The following is a 21,625-nucleotide window of genomic DNA, read 5'->3' as shown; positions in this document are numbered from 1 at the left end:
GTGACTCACCACCTAGTCTCAACTTGGAGCCTGACTTAGGAAGCCACCCTGTCGGGGCCTCAGGGTTCACGGCATCTGGAGGGTGGTGCATGTGTGGCAGAGGTAGGGAGCACAACTGAGCGGCGAGGCTGCTTCACAGCTAGAGGGGACCCAGGACAGGGACCTGGTCCTGGAGGCCTGTGGAAGTCAAGAGTAGCGCAAGGAGGGCGCCTGGGTGGCTCAGTCGTTAAGCGTCTGCCTTCGGCTCAGGTCATGATCCCAGGGTCCTGGGATCGAGTCCCGCATCGCGCTCCCTGCTTGGCAGGAAGCCTGCTTCTCCCTCTCCCACTCCCCCTGCTTGTGTTCCTGCTCTCGCTATCTCTCTGTTAAATAAATAAATAAAATCTTTAAAAAAAAAAAAAAAAAGAGTAGCACAAGGAGGCCTAACCGGATGTGATGGCAAGAGGAAGCAGAAGCGATTTGGGCGTTCACGGAGGAGACTGTGGGGTAGACGCAGTTCTGGGATTCTCAGATTAGGTCTCCTTAGATCTGAGGCCGGGTAACAGATCGGTAAGCACCAACCATGTGCCACACCAGGCCTGGGCCACGTACCTTCGGGGTAGCCCACGCACAGACTGCCTGCTTCCACAGCCGCTAGCCTTGTCCAGACCACCCGGACGACCGCCAGCCTCACCCCGGCCGGCTCCCGCTCCTGCGCCCTGCCCCCTCCCCCCTCGCACCTGCTGGAGCACAGGCAGACCCTCATCTGCTTCTAGGAAGATCCAGCACCATGCAAACCGCTTCCGAGCCCACACCCCCTGGGCTGGCCCGTCCACCCTTCTGACCTCACCTGCCACGGCTCTCCCCACCGCCACTGCCCTTTTCCATAACAAGCTCTTTCCGGCCTCTGGGCCTCCATGCTTGCTGGTCCCTATGCCAAGAATACGTCTCCTATATGTCTCAGTGAGGCCATTCTTGGACGAGACCCTCCTCCCATCACTCTCTTAACTTTCATTCACTCCCTGTCACTACCACAAATAATCGCTCTCTCCTTCAGGAGGCAGACTTCATGAGGGGAAGGACCCTCTTTTTCCCTGATGCGTCCCCAGTGCCTAGAACAATGCCCGGCACAGAGAGGCCCCTGATAGGAAGGATCAAGCTTCCCAGTGAGTGGATGATTGTCTCCATTTTACAAGTGAGCAAACTGAGGTTAAATAACGGTCCCAGGGAGTAAGTATGGAGCTGGAATTTGAGAGCAGATCTGTCTGATCCCAAACCTTAGGTTCCCGCCTCCATCCTGTGCACCTCACTACTGAGCAGGACTGATGGGGAGCCTCATATATAGTGGGGAAGGGGTGTCACCTGCAACAGCAAGGCCCCAGCCATCCTCAGCCCCGGGGCCGCGGGGGGCAGAGCAGGCCTAGCCTCCCACGTCAGGTGCCAGGGGCCAGATTATACATAAGGCCAGGGGGAGGGGACCAACTGGCTAGAGATAAAGGGCCAAAGGCACCTATCCAGTTAGCAGGGTTCCAGCCCTGTCCTCTGGTGACCAACTGCGGGGCTCCAAACAGGTGCCCGCCTCTCTCTGGGCATCAGGGCACCATCTCTAAAACGACATTACTACCCTCATCCTACAGATTTTAAACTTTAATAGACACTACCCAAATTCCCTTCTCAAAGGGGAGGTCTGGATGACTTCAGCCTTACACAGTTTCCATATCCCATAGGTCACAAGTAGTGTTTCCTTCTTGTTTTAATCTTCGTTTTGAAAATGATTAGTGAGGTGGGACAGCTCTTCATGTGGTTTCTGGCCCATTTGTCTTTCTTCTTTAAATTACTTGTAATATCTTTGCCCATTTTCCCACCTCGGGTTGTTCCTGTTTTTCTTATTGATTTCTAGGAGCTCTTTGTATATTAAGAATGACAATCTTTGGCCTACTTTGTGTGTAAGTGGCTTAACGATCAGACTGAACATGTAACAGAGGGTTGCAAACATGACATGTGCTTTTTTTTTTTCTCCCTCTCTCTTTTCTCTGTTACATCTCTAAAACCCAGTCCTTAATTATTTGGACAGATCTCCAAGCTTTCTGGTTTTCAAAAACCCAGCCCAGTGCTAAATTTTAAACACAAAGGTCTAATTCCAAGCTCTCTTCTTCCCCATCACTGACTTGGCTCCTGACTCCATTCTCTGCCCTGTGGAGAGATGCATCATGCTCTCTCCCTCCTTCCCTCCCCTGCATGTTGGGGAGCAGAAAGAGGGATGGGGACAGGGACAGCGGCCTCTTACTTCTCTGGCACTGCTGTGGCCTCGCAACACTCATCAGTGAATAAACTCAGGCCCCATCACCAGTGAGCAGGAGAGCAAGGGGTCAGGTCTAAATGTTCCTATGCCTCCCTTCATGCCCCCCGACCCCGCAGGTGGTGTCACTGCGGCAGGGCTGTGATTTATTGGGGAAGGAGCATGGGCTCTACTTCTTCCTATCTTCCTAGCTCCCTCTCCACCCTTTGGTGCCCCCACAGCCTCTTGCCTCTTTGGGTTGGGAATCTGCAGCTTGAATCAAGATCAGCTGCCTTCTTCAGTCCCTTTGGCAGAGAATTGGCCAAATGGTGTCAGTGCGGGTTTCCCCAGGCCTGCTCTGGCCCCTTCAGCAGCTCTCACGTGTTCCGCCTCCTCCCTAGTAGACATGGGGAGAGTCAGCAAATGTGTATCCATCAGGGGATGAAATGCTATTTCCATTGTCTTCGGGTTTAGGGAGATGGGGAAGTGTCTAGCCCTGCCCCAGCCCCTGCAGGACAATTTTTGGGGATCCTATTCAGAAATCCACTTACACAGGCTGGGGAGGAGATAATTGCCCCCCCAAGACAGTTGGCCCCCTCACTAAGCCCTGGAGCGGATATCAGGCCCCAATTTCATACTCATGAGGCAGCTCTCTTTAGAACATGGTGGCAGGGGAGGGGAGGACTCAGAGACCGTTTCCGCCCTTTGTCACTAGTTTTGGAACATCGAGATCAGTCCTGTTCATTCATTCATCCAACACACATTTCCAGAGCACCCAGCCTACCCAGCACTGTGCATGGCACTGGGAGGAGGGCTGAAAAAGACAGAGAGCCTGGGAAATTTACCTTCCAATCTAGAATCATATTGTGCATCTTTCTAAAATGTTTCAACGAGTCTGTGATTTGTCTTTTAACTTTGTCTAATAAATCAAATAAAAGCAAGTGAGAGGGTTTTTTTTTTTTTGTGGTTTCTTGTTTTCACCCTTTCGTTCCTGGAGTCTAGAAAAGGGCCTGGTACATTGGCATCTGATGGACAGATGAATAAATGAATATTGAACCCTTACATACAATGGGTTTTGACAGATGGAGAAACTAAGGCACAGAGACAGGGAGGAACTTGCCCTAGGGCCCAAAGATCTGAGACAAGAGTCCACAGCTGGGGCTCTCTCCCTTCTGCTAAGATTCGAGAGGGTGAGGGAGCCTGTGGGAAGAGGCCAGACCCAGAATCGGGTCCATGAAGACGCCTAGCCCATGGCTGAGCCCCAGCACTACCAGGTACTTTATACGCAGGTCTCAGGGTACTTCACAGCAAGCAAGTAGGTTTAGAGAGGATCAGAGAGGAAAGAGACCTGCCCAAGGTCACACAGCAAACCACAGAGAGCCAGAACTGGAAGGAGCCAGAACCTGAGTCCACTCCCAGCTGACAAGTCCTCCCTGAGCACCTACTGTGTACCAGGCACCTAGTCTGCCAGAAACGCACCTGCTGCAGGGGGACACCATTCACGGGAGGGACAGTGAGATTTCTTGAGCACCTGCTCTGCATGGTTTGGAGCAGGATGCATTTGATCCTCAAAATAGCCCTATGAGGTAAATACAGACGAAACTGAGGCACAGAGTATTTCAGCAACTTGTCCAGGGCCGCTCACACAGCAAACCTGTGCCTGTCGCCGGAAAAGAAAAGGAACTGTTTTCTCAATATTTTTTTCAAGAGTGGCATCTGCATCTCCTTGACAATTTTGTGACCGTTCTACATGTAGGACAGTTGCAAGACAGTTTCTTAGACGATTTCACATGCTTGACAACATGATGACACTTCCACACGCAGGACGGTTTTCTGACAAGGCTAGAGGCAGATTGATTTTCTGACGGTTTTACACTCAGGACAACTGCATGATGATTCTATGTTCATGGATAACAGGGAGCTGAACTCTGGGGAGATGGGTCCCAGAGAGGCCACCGGTCCCAGTCTCCGCTCCTGTGCCACGTGTAGCTTGCTCAATGATGAGGAATCCAATAACAATCCTTTTTTACAAAAAAATGATGATTTTTGAAAATGCGGTTTCTGGCTGCACCCGCAGGGCTCCCACGAGGAACACAAGTGTGACCGCCCTTGATGAGCGGTTAACGGAGGGCAGAATGCATCTGCCGGGGTCAGGGTGGCTCATTAAGGGATAGGGAAGCAGAGACTTGGTTTGGTGAGGGTGGGGGTGTGCCGGGCACAAAGCAGCCTGCTCTGAACTGTGTCCACCCCGCGACCTAGCAGGAGGGCCAGGCAGGGGCAACACAGGGCAAAGACTTCATGCTTCAACCCTGAGCACTAGAATCCTTTTGAGGTGGGTTTCACCAGCCAGCCCACACCCACCACTGCCCCGGCAGCACACAAACCCGGCCCCCTCCCTTCCTGCCTTGCTGACCTTGGGACTATCCCCAACTTTGGGCTCCTTGGGAAAGCCCTCCAATGAGTGGGAAGAGGAGCTGGGTTGCCCCTTCCAAATACTACCCCAGCCTCTCATCCATCATCAGGCCCCCAGGGCAAGGTGCTCTCTGGGGACTCTGTCTAGCTCCGCTCTGTCCAGGGGTTGGCCTTTGAGCCTCAGTTGGCTCATCTGTATAACGAGGAGTAATAACAGTACCAAGCTCCTTGCTTCTTAAAATGAGGTCAGGGACCAGTATCATCAGCCTCCCGGGGGGAGCTTTATAGAAAAGCAGAATCTCAGACCCCACCCCAGACCTTTAACATCAAAATCTACCTTTGAAGCCAAGACCCCTGGGCACTCTGTGGGCAGTATTACTGTTGGGAAGCCCTGGCTGACCCGGCAGAGTGGTTTTTGGAGATCGCCTGAGCTCATACATATACAACACCAGGCACAGCACCGTAAGTTTTCAACCAACCCCATGTATTGAGAGGTGGTGACGCCTCTGCTTTTAATAAGCAGCGCCAGGTGATTCTGCGTGGATTGAAATCTGAGGATCACCATGGGCTGGGAAAGAACAGATGTGGGTGTGAACTCTGGCTCCCCCCACCCCCTCCATCCCGCCCTCCCTCGCCCTGCGGTGTAAACCAGTGTCTGTGAAGGATTCCTTCTGGATCCCAAGCAGTGGCTGGGGCGGCTTAGAGCGCCGACTTTCCCACCTCCCGGAGCCCTGGTGGGCGCACCAAGAAAATCCCTCAGAGAGGGCGCCTGGGTGGCTCAGTTGGTTAAGCAACTGCCTTCGGCTCAGGTCATGATCCTGGAGTCCCAGGATCGAGTCCCGCATCGGGCTCCCTGCTCGGCGGGGAGTCTGCTTCTCCCTCTGACCCTCCCCCCTCTCATGTGCTCTCTCTCATTCTCTCTCTCAAATAAATAAATCAAATAAAAAAAAAACAAAAAAAAACAAAAAAAAAGAAAATCCCTCAGAGAGAGTTTGGAAGAGACCTGAAGGAAGAACAGCGGGGACAGGTGTTTGCTCCCCTGGGTGAATGCACACATGCTAACTTGCTCCACGTCCCGGGGCTGAGCATGGCACAGGGGAGAAGGAAGGAGACATACAGAAGAGGCGGGCTCAGTCCCCGGATGGGCAGTACTGGACAGCTGGGCCAACTTCCTGTCTCAGTCAAGGCCAAATGGGCATGGAAGGAGGAAATGGCCTTAGCACAGCCCTGGGAACTCAGCAAGGCTGTAGTCGGGGGACAAGGGGACGTGTTATTCAGTGTGGAGGATTGAACAAGGCATGGGGTACGCTGGCGCCTGGGACGCGGTGTGGCCTCGAGGTGAAGCTTTCAGTTTCTGCAGTCACCCTGCCCGGGTCTGACTGTCCACTCCACCTCCTACTATGTGCCCTTGGGCAATCAGCAGCACTGCCCTGAACCTCAGTCTCCTTGTCGCTGAAGTGGGTATGACGATAGTACTTAAATGAATTTTGCAGCATCCCCACATGGGATGGTGAGCGGCTCTGGAAAAGAATGAGGCCGTGAGCGCAATATTTGCCAGGATAATTTGGATGAGCAAAAGCAAGGTGCTGACTCGTCTGTGTGGGGTGCTGTGGTTTTTCCCTGCCCTCCTGGGGCTCACCCTCCAGCGGCAGAAAAGGGACATCATCAACTTCCTTTGCAATATATGAGCCTGGCCCTCCCACCCCAGCAGCAGCTCTCTGAGGACAAAGTGCAAAGTTATGGAAACTTGAGGAACACTCCAAACTGCACCCCGGCCCTCGAGGGAGCACTTTGGGGTGCCTCCCATGCATCTCACAGAAATCAAATAATAAAATAGTGCCCATTCGTCTGCCATGAGTTGTGCTAAGCACTTTGCATGGATGAGCTCGTGTCATTCAGACAAGTGCCTGGGAGCTGGTTGCTGCTATTGTCCCCATTTTGCAGAAGAGGAGACTGAGGTTCAGAGTAGTGAAGCCCGTTCATCTAAGCTCACCCGGCCAGGAAGTGGTGGTTTTTCAGGCTCCAAAACCAAGACCACCTCAACATTCTGCTGAACGTAAGACCCTCTAGGTTCCCCCCTGGGTACTGAGAAGAGGCTGGGTGGAGGGCTGGAGCCCTTTAGCCCTGCACCCCGTGGGAGACTACAAGCTGGGAGTCATCTCCAGGGCCCATCCCTTGCTGGGGATGGTGCAATCTGCCCCCCAGGCAGGGATGTGCCACGGGGCTCCTCTGAGCCAGCTTCTAGGGGCAGCGACTGCCTCCCACATGTGGTGGCCTGAGCGGACAGGCGAGAGCCCAGATGTTGTTTTTTTCCTTTGGTCATTGGTGACATTTGTCCCCCACTGCCAGGCAAGGATCAGAGGATGCACTGCCCAACACTCTCTGCATGTCCCCCCACACCCCCACGATGGTTCTGGATCCTCCCCAGGGACAGAGCAGGACTCAGGGCAGGGACTGGCCCTCCTCAGGTTGCATGGCCTTGGGGCAAGGGGCAGTAGTCTCTCTCCATCCCCATCCTTCGCACCCCCCAGGGAGGCCTTCAGGACAGCTGTGTTAAATCCTCAGTCAACCATGACACACGATGTTCTCATGCAAGGCACACTTCCCTGGGCACACCCCAATCAGGAAGAAACTCCACCCCCCAAAAATGTCGACATCAAAATAAAAAGTTCTGCACTGATTGCCCAAGCAAGTCCCAAACCACAGACTCCCACAGACGCATGGCAGGTGGCGATAAGAATGATCCTGAGCCCCTCATCGGTGTCAGGCCTGCTCAGGTCCTCACAACATCCACTGGAAGGTCAGCCAGTATGATGCTTGTTTAACAGGTGGGAAAACTGAAGCCCAGAGAGGTTAAGGCATGAGTTCAAGGTCCCATGGGCAAGGACAAGGGGCAGAACTGGGATTTTAACCCACACAGTCCGGCTCTTAACCCTACTCCAGTCTTCAAGTGTGGTCCCAGGACCAGCAGCACCTGGGAAACTGTTAGCAATGCACGTTCTCAAGTCCGGCCCAAATCCACCGAATCACCAGCTCGTGGGGGAGACCCAGCTAGCTGTGTTTTAACAAGTCCAAGGTGAATCCGACGCATGCCCCCCACATTTGAGAACCCCTGCTCTACATTGCCTCCTAGCACCAGTGAGTGAAGTGGGTGTGAGATAAAAGGAGGCTCAAGGATGATAATTCAGGGCAGCTGACCTTTGCCCTCAGTGTCAGGGATCATTAAAGGGAATGGTGGGGGAGCCTGGCCTGACTGTGCCCCATCTATGTAACTTCAATCAATTATTGCCTTATGGAAATGCAGGCCCAGTGTTAGTAGATACTCTGATTTTTTCCAGAGAGGTCCAAATTCCAGCTTTTTATGTGAAATCTGCTTTTTTGTAAATGTTAGCAATCTATCCAAATTAGGGTTTTTTGTTTGTATCTTGTTTTTTGTTTGTTTGTTTGTTTAAGTGTGGGGCTGGATTTCTCGACTTGGGTGTTAAGGATTTTTCAGTGACAGACTTGCTGTGGGCTGCTGAGGACATGAACCTGTGGGAGAACATGTGATCTTCAGGGTCTTAGATGTCACCCTATGCCTTTTGACCCCCTCCAGGAAAGCTCTGCAGGCTGAAGGTGGGTGGGAGGCATGATATCACAGAGATGACCCTGAATCCACTCGAAATTCCCAAATGGAAAAAATATGGAAATCCCTTGCAAACGTTGAGCCATTGGCTCCTGTTGCAATGAGGTGCCTGGGGTTGTTCTCAAGATATGGGTCACCCTAAGGTTGGGAACCCTTGTAGGAAGACACAGATCATTCCCTGATCCCAACAGAAAGGATAAACCTGCCTTTCACCCAAGACCAAAGCTGCCTCCTCATGCCTGCCTGAAGACCATCTCCCTGGGCCCTGTTGTCCACCAGTACCTCTGGTCTCTGTTTGCTCACCTGTGAAAGGGAAGAGGGTCCAAGTGTGGACTGACACCCCACCATGGGCCGTAACAGTGAGGGAACAGGAAAGGAACTTGAACTTACATTTATTTTATTTTATTATTTTTTTTAAAGATTTTATTTATTTATTTGAGAGAGAATGAGAGAGAGCACATGAGAGGGAGGAGGGTCAGAGGGAGAAGCAGACTCCCCACCGAGCAGGGAGCCCGATGCGGGACTCGATCCAGGGACTTCAGGATCATGACCTGAGCCGAAGGCAGTCGCTTAACCAACTGAGCCACCCAGGCACCCTTGAACTTACATTTATAAAGAAGCACCTACTTACTATGTGCCAGGCACTTGCTAGTTTGTTTGCACACACCTCATACCAAAGCCCATGAGGGTAGGAATTGCTGCCACAGATTTTCAGATGGGGAAACTGAGGCGCACGGAGATGAGGATACTTGTCCAAGGTCACTCCATGAGTGGTGGAGCCAGGATTGGAACCTGGGCACCAGTACCCATAACACACGTCCTTAGATTTTTGAGGGCACAGAACAGCTCATCGCTTCAATATGACAACAGTAGCCACAGAGAATCAGGGGCCTGCTTTGTGCTGGGCTCAAAGCCAAGAGATTTGCAGGAACCGTCTCCTTTAATTACAACAACCCTTATCCCTTATAGATAAGCCTTATCCCTCCCTTTTACACTAGAGTAACTGAGCCCAGAGAGCTAAAGCACTTTGACCATGATCACACAGCTGCCCCCCAAAGCTCATGACCATAGAGCCCCTCGCACTGGACCTGACCCAGAGTAATATTGGTTGGATGCATGGATGGATGAATGAATGGATCACTCAACCCCGGACTAGAGCATGCATTCAGAGTTGTTATAAGCCTGCGTCCCTTTGGACACTGCCAAGCCTGATGTGATCCGTTCCACTGTCATTTCCTGGGGAAAGACGGAGTGACTCAGATGTCATTCCAAACCCATCCAAATACTGGAGTAAAACAGGGCCATGTATTTGGGGCCTGGTATCTTGAGTGGGGAAGGATGGTGGTGATCATGGGAGACAATTGATAAAGGAAATCACGTGGAGTGCCATCCCCTCTCATGCCCCCTAAAAACCCAGGGGGTTGTAAGTAGAGCTCAAATGCTTTCATTTATAAATGTGCGTCTGAGCTGGGAGAGGCCAGTGATGAAGGCCAGGAGATAGTTGGGGTGTAAAAGAAGCCAGGGGCTTTCAAAGCGTGCTCCCTAAAACCCAGGGCCCATTGGGGAGCCATGGTAGGCAGGCTGGGTGGCTGGGGCTCCAAGCCCCTTGGCCTTGAGGGAACTGGAGCCTGGGCTTAGAGGATGGTCAGAAACTCTGTCTTTGGGGGCCCATGAGGTTTCTGGTTGCTTTACTCCCTCTGCATATGATGTGTTTCTTTCTCTCTGTGCTCCTGTATATTAGTCAGGAGTCTCTGGTGGCAAGTGACAGGAAACCTAACTCAAAGTGGCTTGAGGAAAGAAGAGAATTTATGGGCCCCCCGGGGTGCATCCAGGTGCACACATAATCTCTTGGCCCCGCTGCTGCTTTGTGGCCTCCATTCTCAGGCACCCTCCCGTCATGTGGTGCCCACCAGCTCTGTCTACATCCTCCCAAATCCAAGTAGAGTGGAAAAGAAAAGACATGTACGTGCATGCATGTGCATGCACACACACACACCTGTTAACCCGCCCCCCCCCCCCAAATCTTAAGACTTGCTCTTGCTGAGACATGTGTCTATATTTGCACCAGCCACTACGGTCAAGGGGACCTGGGGTGAAGTGCATCTGGCTGGAGAGACTCCACATGAACCTCAAAGTCAGAGAGTGCAGACAGATGGGGTCTCTGTTAGCAAAGAGAGGGGCCACAGATGCTAGTGACCACCAAAGCTTCTCACACATGGGCACTACCCTGCCCTCCTGCAAATGTCCTTAGATCAAGAGGCCAACCCAGACCATTGTCTGTTGGCCCAAAGTCAAAATTCTCAAGAAAGATGGTCTAATTGGCCCAGCCAGGAAGAGCCATCAGTCCCTAGTTCAGTCTGTCCACCATTGGCCAGGAGACAGGGTCATGCAATTCAAGCACGGTTGCCAGGTCTGGTTGTCAGGGAAAGGAGATGTTGAGCAGGGAAGACACATCCAAAATGCCTATTACATTTATCTTGGACTTATTATAATGCACATTCCTGGGCCTGAACCAGACACTTTACAAGCCTCCCTGGGGATTCTTAACGCACAGTCAAGTTTAAGAACTATCACATTTGGATCTTTCTAAAGCAGCATTGTACAAACTCTAGTTGTCATCACTTATTATTCATAGAATTATCATTCAAGTCTCTACACCCATGACCTTGGGGAGGAGAGAAATAGCATTGCTCTGGCCAACAAGTTACAGAGATGTAATGAAAAGCCAGAGCGAGGCCATCAGAATTGTCAGGAGGGCCATTACAACATAGAGGCACTAGAGGGCACCCTAGCCCACCACCAGGACCAAGGACGCAGCAGGAGGCAGAACTAACTCTTCAAAAACTTGGATTTGAAAGAAGCCACTTGCGATCCATCCCCTGCATGCACACCCATGTGTACACACACACACACACACGGACACACACGGACACCATCCGAGGGTCAGGGGAGGGTCCTTATCAGGGGAGAGTCCTCCCCTCCCCTTTTGTCTTCAGCATGTCGAAATACCACTGTACAAATAATGCTGTAGCTCTAATTGCCGTTTGGCCCCCTGACCGTGGGGAAGGCTCCACCCTTCTGGCCTCAGGATGCCCAGTGCAACTGCAGGGGTCAGGCTGAATGATTCCGAAGCTCTTCCCAGAGACCGGTTAGAAAGAGTTTGCTTTGTCCCATCTGGGTTACCATTCAGCCACTCCTGTGGGCTTCAGCCCTCCCACCAGCTGTGAGGTCCCATGATGGCAGGGGCCAAGCACGGCTCATCCCCGCCGCCCCGGGCTCTGCCTGACACAGAGGAACCCTGAACAAATGCTCCATGAGGGCAGTGGGGGCTGGCTGACGGGGGGCCCGCCTCCACTGATGCTGCAGGATCCTGGAAGCGCATCTCACCTCCTCGAGCCTGCCTCCTCAGCTGCAAGGTGGGCAAGGACAGCCGTGTCGGGTGTGAGTCTCTGTCGACACGCTCAGTTTGCAGGAAATACTATTTTGTTTTTCTGTAACTGAACGTAATTTCTACTTTGAACTCCTATTCTGCCAGGTGGCAGAGATCACCTCAAGCCAACTGAGGGTCCCTTTGCCCTTTGTTGTGGGGCTGCGTATCAGGTCCAGCAGGATTACATAGCACCAAGGCGCTGAGGAGAGGTACCCTGGTCTCCATTGACATCACTCTGTGCCCACCTGCGAGGCTGAAGACCCCACAGCATCAGTCATTCTCGTGCTGTCCTCAGTACCTGTCAGAAAGGCCCAATGGCCTAAACAAGAGGGGCGACACTTTCCTCCTTCTCCTATACAAGAATCTGAAGTAGACAGCCCTGGGTTAGCATGGCTGTCCTCTCTGCCAGGTCCCTCTGCCCCCTGCATCGGCCCTGGCTCCGTCTTCCAAGTCCCCAGTCCTGCAGGCAGAGGAAGAAGGGGAGGAGAATAGAGCCGCCCTTCTTTAAAGGTCATTCCCTGAGTGTGGCACAGGACACTCCCACTTGAAGCCGACTGGTCAGAACTTAGGCACCGCACCCTATACCTCTGCAAAGGGGCCTGGGAAGTGTAGTCTTTGTCCTTGGAAGGCAGCCTTCCGCTAAACCTAAGGGTTCCCTTACTGAGGAGAGAACGGACCTGGGGGCATAACTAACATAGTGCTCACGGCTGCAGGTCTCCACTGCTCTCAGAACTTCTCTCACCTTCTCCTGCCCAAAACCCCAGCTTGAGGATGGGCCGGGGCTCGGGGCAGGAAGCTGGGAGGGGTAGAAGTAGAAGATAGTCCCCTCCCCTTCCTTATCCCTCCCCCAAGCCACACACACAATAGAGGCTAGACATTTTTGTAAATATATTTTTATTGTAAAGTATTTCAAACCTACAGTCAAGAATAAAAAATACAATGAACATTTGCGTATCTGCCAGCCACCTGTTGCAAATCTTGCCATCTTAATATTTGCTTCAGATTTTAAGAAATGAAATATTACAGTTTCAAGAGGACTTCTTCCTGAATCCCTTTTTGCCTACTTCTTGCCTCGGAGGAACCACATTCTGAATTCGGTGTTTATCAGTCCCTTATGTCTTTTGCTCTTAATACAAATTTAAGTATCATACATGTCCCAGAGTATCGTTTTGCAGGGTTTTGAACTCTATACCAATGGCTTCTTCCTCTATGATTCATTGTACCATTTGCGTTTTCGCTGTCAGCCTTGTCTTTGAGATGTATCCACGAGGTCAGCCGCACCTCCGCCTCGGTCACGTATAGTGGGTCGTATATGTGGCTATGGCTGGGGTACGGGACTGCACCCCAGTGAGCTTATCTCTTCTTTTGATAGACAGGTTTTTATACTTGTTTGCTATTAAATGATGCTGCAGCGAACGTCTTTGCTCATGTTCCTCTGGGCACAGACACAAGAGTTTCTCTGTGCCGGTGGTTCTGAGAGCATGGTCACGGATCAGCAGCATCACCTGGAACCTGTTAGAAATGCAGAGTCTCAGGTCCCAGCTCAGATCTACTCTGCTGGACACTCGGACACTCGGGGTGGAACCCAGCGCTGTGTGTTGTAACAAGACCTGTAGGAGAGGCTGGTACAAGAGTTTGAGAAGCACTGCTCTAGGGTTTTGACCACAAGCCAAATTGCTATGTTCAGAAAAAGACCCATCCTCAGATTTACTAGATGTTGCCGGATTTTTCCCCAGGGTTTATTTACACTCCTATCAGAAGGGAGTTTCCTCTCCTCCTTGCCAGGGCCTCTGTATTATTAGAATTTAACCAGTTTTTTCCCGTTGGGTGGGAGATCTGGGCTCTGTTCGCTTCTCAGCTGATGTTCTCTCTCTGGCCCTGGGGATCCCTCTTACGACATCACGCTCTCTCTCTGCCCTCAGGTCCCTGCGGGGCTACAGCTTTGGAAACACACAAGCCTTTCCTCTGCTCTTCTGTGGCCGTTTCTCTTCCCAGGGGCATTAGCGAGGCCGCTGGATCAGTCAGGGTTCTCGGGTGTAAGCGACAGTAATGGGAGTTATCAGCCGGATGTGGGGGGGCTCACGGGATCCAGGCAGCTGGAGATCAGGCTTGAAGAAATGGCAGGACCCATCCCAGAGCGGGAGGGAGGGGAGGCAGAAAAGGCCCCAGACTTGTCTGCACAGACCTCACCGTGACCCTCATCCCCACATAGCCCCTCACTCATTTTGTCCAACTCCCAGGACTCGGGGTCACAGGAATGAGTATCTGATTGGTCAATGCCCATCACTGCCAACTTGAAGAAGTGCTGAACTTCCTTGGTTTCTGTTCTGGAGGGAGGGGCACCAGGATTTGACCTTCTCCATGTCCTCACACAACGGGCAATTCCTCTAAAAGGCAGATGAGGCACCAATAGAAAGTTGGGGAACAGACCTGGAGAGTTGAGAATGTCCCATGCTGGGTGGCCGTGGGCTCAGGGGAGCCAAGGTATGTAACTGGCTTATTAAACAGTCTGACCTTGATTGGGTATAAACGTGGAACCATTTCACGTGTCCCCAGTTGCCCCTAAGAAGCTGCTTGGTCCTTCCCGACCCCCGGTCACTTTCTGACTCTCCCCAGCTCCTACCTCCAGTGGTTTTCCCTGCTGCCTCTGGCTGGGACACTTGCCAGCAACCAGGCCGCTTGGGTGAGGCCGCGGCCTTAGCATCGAAGCCCAGCTACTTCTAACGGGCCCTTGCCGCTGAGAAGCCCCTCGTGCTTGCCATGAAGGATGCACGGGTTCTTCGGCTGCTGCCTCTCCTCCCAGCTCTGCCCCTCCTCCCAGTTCTGCCCGTCTCTCCCCTGCCCTTTTTTCTCTGCTCAGAGAGCCACAGGAAGGGGCAGATCTGCAGGGCTGCCACAGAAGTGAATGCCCAACCTGGGGCATGAGAAGCTGGCCACCCCTTGTTGCAGGCACCCCGTCTCTGTGAGGGGCACCCTGCCTCTCTTCTCCGTTGGTTTTGGGAGTTGGGAACAGAGGGAAAGCCACAGGCACCCACCCCCGCCCCAGGCAGACAACTCCGAATTCCCATGAGCCCCTCTCTCTAAGTGGTGGGCTTAATCAGGTGATGGTCAGGATAGCAGCAACCCCCTATGAGCCTTGGAGAGGCTCTCTTTCTAGAGTATTCTCTGCCTCCTTCTTCCCAGCTTTGGTTCCTGGTGGCCGACTCCGAGGCAACAAAAGTTTCCTTCCCTCAACTCACTACCCTTGATGATGCTGGGAGCGCTTGATGAGGGTGACAGGGAGGAAGGGAGTCTTGTTCAGAAACACAGCAGGGGGACAAGGGTCTCCCCCACCCCCACATGCATGCACACCCCCCACACCCTGAAAAAGACACACTATTTCCATGAAGGCTAAGTTTGCCTGTGAGTTATAGAAAACTCCAAATAACAGTGGTTTAAACGAAACAGAGTGATTTCTCCATCCTGTAAGTCTACACGGGCAGCCCAGGGCTGCTATAGCAGTTCTACCTTCCTCGGGGACCTGGGCTCTTTTTTCTTATTTCTCTATCATTCTCAACACGTTTCCCACTTCATGATCCAAAGTAGCTGCCTGTGTTCCAGCCATCGTGTTCACATTCCACCCAACAGGAAGGATGAAGGGGATGACAAAGGGCGCGCCCCTGCCCTTTAAGGCAGCTTCTTAGAAGTTGCACACATTGCTTTAGCTTATATCCCTTGGCCAGACTGGGGTTTCATGACCGTATCTAGTTGTCTGGGAAATGTAGTGGTTTGTCTGGGTGGCCATGTGTTCAGTTACTCTGCCCCATGAGACAGTCCGATCTGCTCACATATATGGTTTGACTATTTCTCTCCCCCTTTCCCCCACCTTCCACCCTGGTCTGGCTGGCAGTGGGCACTGGTCTGGGGGGCAACTGCACAGGCTGTGTCATCTGCTCGGAGGAAAACGGCTGCTCCACCTGCCAGCAGAGACTCTTCCTGTTCATCCACCGGGAAGGTATCCGCCAGTACGGCAAGTGCGTGCACGACTGTCCCTCCGGCTACTTCGGCGTCCGCGGCCAGGAGGTCAACAGGTGCAAAAGTACGTGGCTCCTCCCTGATCCTGCGCTAGCACTGGGCTCCTGAGACCTCTGGCCCACACCCCACCTCTCACCCCAACACAGCCACAGGGCAAGTGGTGTGTGCCTGAGTCCAGACCCTGAGATACTTGTTTGGTTTCAGGCTGGCTCAGAAGCCCTAAGCAAGTCAGTGCCCTGGCTGGTCTCAGCGCTAATAGAGCGGGAAAACTTCACCTTTATCTACCCTAGTTTGCTGTGTGGCCTCAGGCATGTTGCTCACCCTCTGGGCCTAACTCAAATGGAAAAAGGAGTCCTACTAACTCCTAACTCTAATTTTCATTGTGATCAGGGACAAATCATGACCACGTTTGAGCTTTGATGGAAATGCAGCAGGAAGTCCTCATGCACAGCCCAGATTTGCTATGTGACTTCAGACAAGTCACTTGCCCTCTCTGAGCCTTGGCTCAAATGAGAAAGGGAATCTTGACCTTTACATCCAAATAACCACATTACCTTGGACGTGTCACCTGCCCCCATGAGCCTTAGTGCAGATGAGGAAGGGAGTTCTTGAATGCAGTTCCCGCACAGGTCTGGGCTTCAAAGGAGACTGAATCCTGCCCCCAGTGCTGCAGAACTTGGGCTGCTCAAAGCACTCCCACTTCAGGCAAGCCCAGAGGGCCCCCTTCTGGGCAGTCACCCTCACCACCGGTGGCCCTGGCTCTCTTGCAGAATGCGGGGCCACGTGCGAGAGCTGCTTCAGCCAGGACTTCTGCATCCAGTGCAAGAGGCGGTTTTTCCTGTACAAGGGGAAGTGTCTGCCCACCTGCCCGCTGGGCACCGTGGCCCAGCACAGCACACGGGAGTGCCAGGGTGAGTGGGGGCCTCCTCGCCCTGCCTCCTTCCCTTCAGGGGCTGGTGAGGGGTGTCTGGAGACCTGGAAGAACCATAGGAGAATGTCATGTGGTGCTGGGAGGCCCAACCGGTGACTTCAGGTACACACAGGGACCCTTCAATACACAACGCCATCATGAGACCATTATTACGATCACTATCACTACCAACACCAGCTTCGTTGCTATTACCAAGGGAGGCCCCAGAGGTCACAAGAAAAGTACTGATTCTAGAATAAGACAGACCTGTGTTCAAATCCTTTTCAGGTTCCCTTCTGCCCCTCCCTGAGCCTGGCTAATCTCCCCACCCCTACTTCAAGCTTCAGGTCAAGAGTCTCCTCCTCCAGGAAGCCTTCCAGGTCCCTCACACCCCTGGGACCCATGCCTCTTCTGGGCTCCAGCAGCTGCCTGTGTTTCCCCCATTACGGCACAAGCACCCTGCCCTTCCAGCCTGACATTTCTGGGTGGTGAACTCTGGGAGTCAGAGCCAGGTCTGTCCTGTGCCCTCTGCCAATCAGCGTGTAACACAGCACGAAGCATACGACAGGTGCTCAGTCCCTGCTCATCAAACGAACACATCTAGCAGAAGGACCACTGTTCTCAGGTCTGCAGACCTGGTTTCTGGGCCGGACTGGGTCTTAAACACTTGCCACGTTCTGACGTGGAGCCCATTCTCTGTTCTCTTAGCAGGCCCCCTACCTGCTCTAGGCCTCAGTGGCCTAATCTGCAAAATGAGGGTATTAATAGCTGCCCTGTTCTTTGTCTACCTCTCGGGGACTCGTGAAAGAATCAAATGTGAAAGACTATATACATTTTTGTATATTTTAAAATTGTTCCCTACTGAGAACTTTCTTGTCCCATGACCTCATTTTTCCTCACAATAGCCCTGCATGGCTTCCGCCTTCCTCAGCCCATCAGAGGCACATAATCAAGGTCAAATCGATGTCCTGGCCCTGAGGGCCTCCCAGCCGACCTTCTGGCCTCTTGGCCTGCCCCTCCTCCTCCTCCCAGCCTCCCCCCTGCCCCCACTCTAGCTGCCCTCCCTCGGACACGTTTGCCTGCCTGCATCCTGCTTCCTTCCGGCTCCACTGGATCTCCTCCTCTCCCTTTAGCTCCTCTGTCACCTCCTCAGGGAAGCCTTCCCCTCTAAAGCCAACGGTCACTCCTGCTTCTGGCCCGGGCATGCTCTAGTACGGCGCCCATCCCGGGCCCTCATAAATAGATAGTTAAGTGTCTCCCCTCTGCTCCTCGTGAGAGCTGGTGTCTTCGGGGACAGGGACCCCTCCGACCCTGCCCTTGGATCTGAAGGACATTCCCTGCCAGCTGACCCGATCTGTCTGTCTGTCTGTCTGTCTCTCTCCACCCAACAGAAGAATGTGAGCTGGGCCCCTGGGGCAGCTGGAGCCCCTGCGTGCACAACGGCAAGACGTGCGGCTCGGCCTGGGGCCTGGAGACCCGGGTGCGGGAGGCTGGCAGGGCCGGGTGGGAGGAGGCGGCAATCTGCCAGGTGCTGTCCGAGTCAAGGAAATGTCCCATCCAGAGGCCCTGCCCAGCAGGTGAGCCCCAGGCGACATTCGGGGCTGCAGCAGGCAGGACCCCCCCCCCCGGGGGATGCTGGGGGGCTGGGGACATCGCCTACCTAAACAGCACCCATAAGGCGGCCCAAAAGTCCAAGATTAACCATACCTCCCCGTGGGTTAAGTCCTGCCCTCCCTGGTATCCTTTCAAAGGCAGGCTTCCCTGGCTGGGGTCAGTCCCAGCTACGGGACGGATATGTGCCTGCCTTCATCAGGACTTCTCTGCCCTTTCAGAATGACCGCCTCCCTTGTAATAACAAGGATTTCGGAGCGCCCTCTTTACGACTCCAAAGTTCATGGATAACGTTATCCCCTTGCACAGGTCATTAAAAAAAAAAAATCGGTAGAGTGCCCTGTCATATAAAAGAGAAATAAAAGAAACTTCCCCACGTGGCCGTGCTTGGGCTCAACACACGTTGCAAACACTTAGCGGAGTCAGGGCAAAAGTGAGGGCTACGGTCGTTTGGTCGGGGCGCAAAGACGCGACTTCCCAAGGGGGGACCAACTCTTAGGAAAGCCCAAGTAAGCCGTGTGACGGGCCCCACGCCGGCAGCCTGGGGGTGTTCAGTGACGGGCGAGTGTTCAAAAGCACGTGGATGGAGGGGCTTCCCCGGGCCGCGCTGAACAATGCCCTGTGCTCTCGGTGCAGAGAGGAACCCCAGCCAGAAGAAGGGCCGCAGAGACCGGCGTCCGCGTAAGGACAGGAGGCTGGACCGCACGCTGGACGTGAGGCCCCGCCCACCAGCCTGAGGAGCCCCCCCCCCAAACCTGCAGCTCCCCCCCCCTCCGCCCCCTGCAGCCCCTGCCCCACGCCAGCCCCTCCTGCTGCCGCTGGGACTGTATCCTTCCGTCTCCCCACCCTCCGCTTCCTCCCTGTGTCCTTCTGCCTTTCCTGCTCTCTCCTTTATTCCTGCTCTTCCTTCCGTCTCTCCTCCCTCCCGTCCTTTCCCTTCTTTCTCTTTAAACCTTTGATCTGTCCGCCTTTCTTTTCCTTTTCTCCTGTTTTCCTTCCTGTTCTTCCCTGTGTCCTGCTCTCTCCGTCTCTCTCTCACACACACGCACACGCACGCACACGCATGCACTAACACGCACACTTTGAGAGACCAACCCTCTGTGTCTCGCTCCCCTGCTGCTCTCTCTACTTCTTAAAGAAAGCAAACATCTTTCTCTAGGGCTTTCCCTGACCCTGTCTTGACCCCACGTTCGCAGAGAAGGGGTTTCCACGGGCGGGGCCCAGGCCACGATCCAGGCAGGCTGCGAGAGTCCTGACCACCCTGCTTCTGCTCCAGAGGAGACCCGGGACCCGGGGGCTGCCAGTGCCCCCTGCTCAGGCCAATCCCTGGTGGCCACCTCTGCAGCCCTCCGTCACCGGCTCCCATGGGAACCCCCTGGAAGAGGCTCTGGGGGCTCCCTGTGCCCTGTGTGGACACAGATGTGGCCTCTGGCTGGACAGCCAGCCCAGAGCCTGCCTGTGGCCACAGAGTCTGCCCTCGGTGCTCCGTGACTGCCCTCCCTCGTGGTTCCCTGCCGCCTTCTTCCCAAGCTGACTGTACTCCCGTGTCCTTTGGGGGCCCAAGCACCACATCCGATGGGACTGTCATCCCCGGGGGAACCACGGGCCCAGCCCAGAAGAGGCCATCAAAGCCGAAAGGAATTTTGAGATTATCCAAGCAGCTCTATTCCCCACCCTGGAGCCTCCTGCCCCTTGTACCCCTGGGGAAACTGAGGCCCAAGAAGGGACTTGCCCAAGGTCACCCAGGAAATCCAGGTGCTATGCTTTCTACTTATTGGCTGCCCAGCACAGCAGATCCACAGGAAACTCTGGGGGCCTTTGGGGGTGAGGAAGGAAGTAGCAAGGGAAGGGTCAGAAGCAGGGGAAGATTCCTCCACTCCCACATGCCACCACTGAACCCTGAGCACTTGCATTTCACTGTGACACCTCTGCACCAGGGGGGGAAGAACATCGGGGAGTCTCAAGTAAGACTTAGCTCAGAAGTCGGTTTGTTCTCACTGCCTGTCATTCCACCATCATGGTACCTAGCCCCTCCTCCTTGGCCTCCCTGCGTCCCCAGGAAGGGGTGCTCCCAATTTGCCTTGGCATGACGGGCTGGCCTGAACCCAGAAGGTCTAGCAGCTAGGAGCATTGAGAGGCCGAGGCCCAAGAGGCCCGGGGTGGCTTGGGGAAGTGTTGTCCGCAGGCTGGAAGAGAGGCTAAAGGTGATGAAGGGAGCACTCCTCCCCTCCACTCCAAGAAAGTGCCCACCCTCAGGCTTCCCTCTCTCTCGCACAATCCCTTGGAGGCCCCCCCCACTACCAAGGCCCACCCTCATTCCCGCTCCCCCTTCGCCTCCCTGGGGACAGCTGCAGCCCTTCCTCGCCTGGCCAGACCACCAGCTTCTCCTCTGCAAAAGTTTGTGCCTCTGAAATGCTCTATTGTTGTTGTTTCAAGACCCCAACTTTTTTTTTTTTTTTTTTTAATAAAGAGAAAAGGAAAAAGAAATTTGCAAGTGCTTCTTGGGCATCGGGCGGGTGTTATAAAACCATGACGCTGATGAGTTTGGAATAAGTGAATCTAAACCATGTGGGGCGGTTTTCCCTGGAATGCTCAGGGCTGAGAGGACGAGGGGAGGGTTGGGGACGAAGGGGGTGCTGAAAAAAGAGGAGGGACCCTCAGGCCCCACAACCAGGCTCCTCTCAAGAAGGGGGCTTAGCCACAGGCAGAAGACAGCAGAGCTGTGCTCCCCACCCCCAGTGCCTCTCGGCCCCATGAATCACAGAAGTGGCCACAGGAACCCATCTGTGCTCTGGATGACCAGGGACACCCAGGAGGAGTGACCGTCCCAAGGAGCCATCTGAATCCCCCGGGCTGCTGGTGAGTGTGGCCTCAGGACTGGGGGCCCAGGTTCAAGCCCTAGCCTGGCACCAGCTGTCTGTGGGCTCTAGGCCAAGTCACTTTTTCTTTCTGGGCTTCAGTCCCCCCCAATTTGATGGATGAAGAGGAGGCATGATCAGGTCATATCCGTTGCCCAAATCTGAGTGACCCAACAGCATTCTCTGAGGCTCTTTTTAAAAATTCAGACTTCAGCGTCCTACCCCAGGCCTACTAATTGTGAACAAGTTTGGGGGCAGACAGGGAGAGCTAACTGCTCATTCCAGGACAAGCTCAGTGGAGAGGGTGACTCTCTCGGGTGACTTGCAGCTGCACGGTGCTCGGGGCCTAAGTCTGAGGCATTCACCTTTCTGCTTCTGACTGCAAGCCTCTGCAATCCGATTCTATAGTTTCATGTATGTATCTCTTCTCTATTTTGTTTTCTGGTGAGATTTGAATTCTAGGATGCTGGAGGTTCTAAAGTCCACCATTCTAAGAAATCAAGATGGG

The 21,625-nt window shown here is 53.7% G+C and overlaps 1 protein-coding gene across 1 annotated transcript in view; it reads left to right on the top strand.

The window, feature by feature from the left end:
• The window catches only part of RSPO4 (R-spondin 4), a 30,638-nt gene extending 11,642 nt beyond the window's left edge, over positions 1-18,996 (top strand). The window contains exons 2-5 of the mRNA XM_035005621.1: positions 15,614-15,802; positions 16,509-16,649; positions 18,040-18,225; positions 18,896-18,996. Of these exons, the coding sequence (XP_034861512.1) occupies positions 15,614-15,802; positions 16,509-16,649; positions 18,040-18,225; positions 18,896-18,996 (617 nt within the window). The remainder of the gene's footprint in view (positions 1-15,613; positions 15,803-16,508; positions 16,650-18,039; positions 18,226-18,895) is intronic.
• Positions 18,997-21,625: the final 2,629 nt, after the last annotated feature.

This window comes from Mirounga leonina, unplaced genomic scaffold (genome assembly GCF_011800145.1).
Source record: "Mirounga leonina isolate KUSES-001 unplaced genomic scaffold, KU_Mleo_1.0 Mir_150, whole genome shotgun sequence".
Classification (NCBI taxonomy): domain Eukaryota; kingdom Metazoa; phylum Chordata; class Mammalia; order Carnivora; family Phocidae; genus Mirounga; species Mirounga leonina.
The sequence above is the reverse complement of the archived record's forward strand: the minus strand, read 5'-3'. Positions and strand labels throughout refer to the sequence as shown.